Source organism: Leptidea sinapis, chromosome 17, assembly GCF_905404315.1.
Source record: "Leptidea sinapis chromosome 17, ilLepSina1.1, whole genome shotgun sequence".
In the NCBI taxonomy this organism is placed as follows: domain Eukaryota; kingdom Metazoa; phylum Arthropoda; class Insecta; order Lepidoptera; family Pieridae; genus Leptidea; species Leptidea sinapis.
The window spans coordinates 299992-306168 of record NC_066281.1 but is presented as its reverse complement, the minus strand read 5'-3'; the positions used below and the strand labels follow the sequence as shown (position 1 = coordinate 306168).

Here is a 6177-nt window from a genome sequence, read left to right as displayed (position 1 = left end):
GTCCACAGCTTCTTCAGGCGATGAAAATCTCTGACCACGCAATTTATTCTTTATTTTAGGGAAAGTATAGAAATCATTAGGGCATAGGTCGGGGCTGTACGGCGGATGGTCTAATAATTCTATGCTTTCTTGCTCTAAAAACTCTTTTGTTCTGTGCGCGGTGTGAGAACTCCCATTGTCGTGATGGAGGATGATGCGGCGGTTGCAGTTCTCTATACAGAGTTCAGAAACGACCTGTGGCAAACAAATGCTAGCATCTGCATTAACCGTTCTTTGTCCCTCAAGAGGAATAGTCGCAACATGGCCGGTTTTGGAGACAAACGTGGCCACCATTTTTTTTGCAATACTCCGTGAAAGAACAATTTTTGTTGGCTTTAACTCATTTTCGAACACCCAAACTCATGACTGGTTTTTTGTTTCGGGTTCGTACGCGTATATCCAGGATTCGTCACCTGATACGATGTTGTATACAGCATTCTAGGATCCTGCGTGGAATCTTTCGAGAGTTCTGTCGTACCAAGTAAGTCGAGCCACTTTTTGCTCTTCACAGAGCAAATGCGGTATCCAACGGGAAAACAACTTTTTTACACCTAATTGTTCATGCAAGATTATTTGTATTTGACACGTCCACGTTGAAATTCAGCAAACCAGCGATAAATTGTGGTTTTGGATGGGGCTTCATCACCAAATGCAGAAATCATCCGGTTTTTGTGTTAAACCACTTCTAAAGTCATAATAAATCATCGCTCTAGAATTTTCTCGAGTCAAAACCATTTTCTCAACGACTAAACAAGTTTGAAAAGACCTTGTGACATGACCGAGAATCTATTTTTAAATAAATAAATGGTATTCGATTTTTAAAACCAAGGAGTTTTCAATTAAAAAGATTTTAATATGACAGGAACAGTGGAAATATTCCATTCCCGATACTTTTAGTGCAGCCCTCGTATTACATAGCTTGAGGGCTTGCGCTCCATTCCCAATCTGTGGTATCATTTAAGAAAGTCATTTATGTTATAAACTTCACCACACAAAAGTTTGGTAATAATTCTTATGAATTTCGTAACAGATTTGTTTTCCATCTTCTAGGATCATATTGTTAAACCATTACATCGCCTCGAAGCATCGATATTTTTTAACTTTTGAAGCGGCTGTTATACATGCGCGTACACCTTCCTTAAAGGCCGGCAACGCTCCTGTGATTCCTCTGGTGTTGCAAGATATTGTGGGCGGCGGTGATCACTTAACAACAGGTGACCCGTACGCTCGTTTGTTCTCCTATTCCATACAAACTGTTAATCATGATTACGACAAGACCGTTGTACCTATTCAATTATTGTGGAACTGATAACAGATATCAAAGACTGTTCGTTTGCATTCGATCATAGCGTTCGTGGTACATTACGTACCACGAATTGATTAGAAACATTATTAAATTTACTTTTAATATTTGGTGAATACAATAAACATCAAATTCTATAAATAGAACATCTTGGTACCCATTGTATTTTAAAATCATACCTAATAGGAACTTTGAAATTTTAATCTGCCTATTAATCAATTCTCAATTATTTTGCAATAGGTAAGTTAAATTTCTTAATATACGACATGACGACCCATTTAGTGACTACTGAGTTAGAGGTCCCATGTTCGAATCCCGGTAGGTGCAAACATCTATATGGTGACAGATAGATCAAAATAATCTACTACAGTACACCTTCTATTCTATTCTTCCTACTGTGGCTTCTGTGGAAGATATACCACAGATTTGCCAGAATCACGTTAGATTAGACTACCAAGCTTTGAGTATGTGTCTTCTAAGTTTAACGGTAATAATCGGTGTTCAGATTACATAAAGTTTAATTTTCTAATAATATCTGAAACAAATAATATACATGCTTGTAAGACTATAAATGACATACACAAATAGAAATACTTAAATAATTAATTAATATAAGTACTAAATAATATTTACAACTTAATCTTATTTATTTTAATATATTTACACAAAATATTTACAAAAGGAGTGTAAACTAGGGAGAGGAGACATTTAACGGAGGTTGGACGGGGGACTTCAGCGGGTATATAATTGTGCAGAGAAGATCGCATTAAGGGACAACTAAAGAATAAATGATCCATGTTTCCCTCATCAAGGCCACAATCACATAGAGAATGATCCCTAATTCTAAGTTTTGCTAGAAAGACTGGAGTGCAGGCATGGTTTAAACGTAAGCGGCATATAGTTGAGATTATTGTTTTATTATGAATCCTACATTTTGAGAACCAAGGTTTTTGAGGAATTTCTGGTTGGAGTTCTCCATAAAATTTGCCTTTTAAAGTTTTGGAAACTTGCCAAATGTTTGACCAACTCTCATACATCTTGGGTTTCAGGGTAGAGCACAAGTCATGAGTGAATATTTCTGAATACTGAAAGGAACCTGAATGAGCAGCTGATCTAGCACAGGCATCTGCATTTTCATTACCAGAGATGCCCATGTGACCTGGAATCCAAGCTAAAACTATGTTAATTTTGAGTTCATAGCACTCTTTCAAAGTTTCTCTTATTTTGAGAATGATGGGAAACTGACTTTTTGTCTTAAACGGATTTGAGAGAATTGATTGGAGGCAACTTTTAGAGTCTGAAAGGATAATAGAATTGTTCATGTTGTGAGACTTAACAAATAGAATAGCTTCAAGAATGGCGATTGATTCCCCTGTAAACACAGAAGTGGTGGGTGGGCAGCTATAACTCAGTATAATTCTTGTTGAGGGAATCCATACTGCAGCCCCAACCGGACTCATGTCTGTTTTTGAAGCATCCGCGTAGATTTTATACCAATGTCGAAAATCTGAGTCCATTATATGAGAAAAAGTTTTATTTGCTTCTATAGAAAACTTATCAACACCTAAGTCTAAAATTACTGAGGGTTGGAAAGTAAGAGCATTGAAAGGCATAGAAAATAAAGGCAATTTAGAATATTGAAAGAGAGGGTTAGAGAGCTGAGAAAATAAAAGGTAACTATTTATAACGCAAGGTCTTTTGTCTTCAGGTACAATATTATTATCATTGTATAAAACAGCTAATTGTTCTGATTTTTGGAGTAAGGGATGAGCTCGGCAGCCAGCTAGTTTAAAGAAAAATTTATTGGCAAGGAATTGTCTACGTAGTGAGAGGGGAGGATCCACACATTCTACTTGCATTGCATTAATAGGGCTGGATTTCATAGCTCCCAATACTAAACGTAAACATTTAGCCTGAATTCTGTCCAATTTATTTAGACCTGCTTTGTTTGCTGGGATTAAGAACATAGTGCCATAATCTAAATGAGTGCGAATTATGGCATTGTATAGTAATTTTTGAGTGACGGGGTGAGCTCCCCACCAGACACCAGACAATGAGCGAAGAATATTAATATTTTTCTCACATTTCTGTGAGACATAATCAAAATGCTTGACGCCAGATAATTTGTGATCCAACCAAATACCCAAAAACTTAACATTATTAACAATTGGTAGATCAACATCATAAATTTTAATTTTAATAGGTGGAAGAATTCTTTTATTTGTAAATAAAACTACCTTACTTTTAGATGTTGATAGAGACAGTCCATGTTGTGTTAAATATTCAGAAAGATAATCAAGAGCATTATTTAAATGATTAGATGAATCTTGTATAGACTTGTCAGAAGAATACAGGACAATGTCATCTGCATATTGCAGTATCTGACAGAAAGGTGTAACGGTACTGTTGAGGTCATGGGTATACAGATTATAAAGAAGGGGACTAAGGACTGAGCCTTGAGGTAAACCTTTCCAAACTGACTTAGGAGGGAGGTAAGAGGATGGACCTTTAATAGTGATGGATCTCTCCATTAACATGTTACATATGAAACGGGATAACTTCACGGGGATACTCAGCTGGTTGAGTTTACTCCTGAGTAGGGGAAGTGAAACATTATCATATGCAGATTCTATATTAAGAAAAACTCCCACAAGGTGTTCTTTTCTGAGGAGTGCTATTCTAATGTCAGTTGTAAGGATACCTAAGCTATCTAAGGAGCTCTTGCCCTTTCTGAAACCGTACTGGGAGTTGGAAAGGAGATTATTGGTTTCAACAAACCACTCAAGTCTTTGTTTAATCATGATTTCAGAAACTTTTGCAAGAGCAGAAGAGAGGGCAATTGGCCTATAGCTGGTAGCTTCAGATGGATTCTGACCAGGTTTAAGTAATGGAATAATTACCTGATTTTTCCAAGGTGGAGGGATGGAACCAAGATCAAAAAGGTTATTGATTATGCTAAGATAATATTCCTTGGTTGTAGATGATGAATTTTTAATGAAAGAGTATGGGATTCCATCTGCCCAAGGAGCAGAGTCAACTAGGCCATCCAGAGCAAGAAGAAGTTCAGAGAATGAGAAGGGGGACTCTAAACTGTGAGTTGAGGCAAGAGGGATTGGGGGGGATGGAAAATAGTCCATATTTGGAACTGAAGGGGGGGACATCCTATCTGAAAAGGAATCAAGCCATACAGAAGGATCCACATTAAAATCACACACCTGATCACAAAATGAACCTCTAAATTTTTTAATTTGTTTCCAGACAGTTGAGGATGGAGTGCTTGGTTTTAAATTCTGGCAAAAATTAATCCAACCTTGTTTTTTCTTTTTTCTGAATAAATGGGTAGCCTTCGCCGCCACTTTTTTATAATAAATAAAGTTTGACATGGACATGTTTCTATTGTAATTTAATTCAGCTAATTTCCTTTCTTTAGCAGCAGCAGTGCACTCAGAGTCCCACCAAGGAGTTGAAATCTTATTTGAAACAGGTTTTTTTAAAGGGAAGTTGTTGTCAGCACATGTAATCATGGCATTAGCTAATTTATTATAATTATCTACTGCATTAAAATGGTTAGTGACTGGAAAGTCAGCAATTTTTTTATCAAGACAAGAAGAATATTTAGGCCAATTTGCTTCTATTAATCTATATTTAAGAGTTGGGGAAAAATTTTGGGGTGGAATTACTTTGTCAGGGATAGAAATTATTATAGGAAAATGGTCACTACCATGGGAATTATGTAAGATGTTCCAAGAAAGGAGAGGAGCCAGACACGGAGAACATAAGGTGAGATCAACTGCACTTTTGGGATTTTGAGAAGGAGAAACCCTTCGGGTTGGAGAGCCATCATTGATAATGCAGAGATTGATTTCATCAAATACATCCAACAGGGAAAGGGCAAAATAGTCAGTGTGACTTGAACCCCATGAGGGATGATGGGCATTAAAGTCTCCCATAATAATAATAGGAGGGGGATAGGATAGACGATAACAAAAGGAGAATAGCTGCAATCATAGTTGATTGCGGATGGGGCACATAGATTGATACTAAGGAGAAGTTCATTACCTTTGCTGCAACAATGTTTATACCAGGATGGGGATTAGGAAGGATAATTGGGGAAAAGGGAAGGGTGCGTCTTATAACTAAGGCGCAACCCGCACCAACACTTTCTGCTCTATCATCCCTAAGGCACATATAGCCGGGGACCCTGAAGTGAGTTCCAGGGACCAGCCATGTCTCAGAGATGGCGATGGCAGAAGGAAGATATTTATTAATTAGGTGTATAAGGCTGGGTTTTTTAGGACGTAGGCTTCTGGTGTTCCATTGAAGAATGGACACTGGGGCCATGAATTTTACCAATAGATAAGATTTGTGATAGTTGATGGGCAACGTTGGACGGTAGGCTAAGATTGTTCTTGGTAATCAAAGATAGTAAGATTGACAGGAGGGCCTCCAAGAGGTTATCATCCTGTGTTGATGAAGAAGAAGAAACTTGGTGGTTTAGGGCAGAGCCATTTGGGAAGGCTGAAGGTACATCAGCAATGATAGCTTGGTGAGCAGCTCGATCATAAGGTTTACTCAATAAGGGTTTGGAACATGGAGAAGAAAATACAGTTTTCTTATAGCTGACTGTGGGAGAAGGAGTGGGTGTCTGGCTCATGTGTGCTGAGGAGTAGTTATGGGATACAGAGGGGTTACGGAGAATTTCTGAGTATGGCCTCATCACCTTTGGGCAACGATTTGAGGCCTCCTCATAGGAAATGTTCTCTTGGGACATAATAATTTTAATTGTTTTTTGTCTGCCCAGTTCAGGGCATTCCTTGTTTGTGGCAAAGTGTTGT

The 6177-nt window shown here is 37.9% G+C and overlaps 1 protein-coding gene and 1 long non-coding RNA gene across 3 annotated transcripts; one reads left to right on the top strand and one right to left on the bottom strand.

Moving 5' to 3' along the window:
• Positions 1-1734: 1734 nt before the first annotated feature.
• Positions 1735-4143, bottom strand: LOC126969067 (uncharacterized). The gene is made up of 2 exons (XM_050814370.1): positions 1976-4143; positions 1735-1877 (listed from the first exon to the last, which is right to left on the bottom strand). The coding sequence occupies exons 1-2, from the start codon at positions 4141-4143 to the stop codon at positions 1868-1870; spliced, it is 2178 nt and encodes a 725-aa protein (XP_050670327.1). The 3' UTR covers positions 1735-1867.
• LOC126969085 (uncharacterized) lies at positions 2867-4733 on the top strand. 2 transcript variants are annotated; one of them, XR_007730340.1, is made up of 2 exons: positions 2867-3015; positions 4152-4733. It is a non-coding gene; the product is annotated as an uncharacterized LOC126969085 (long non-coding RNA). The 2 variants fall into 2 exon arrangements; XR_007730341.1 differs by having other exon boundaries at positions 2879-3015; positions 3591-4733.
• Positions 4734-6177: the final 1444 nt, after the last annotated feature.

Excerpts from the sequence above, each read along its gene's own strand:
- LOC126969067 (XM_050814370.1), bottom strand. The coding sequence starts at position 4,143 with ATGATTAAACAAAGACTTGAGTGGTTTGTTGAAACCAATAATCTCCTT.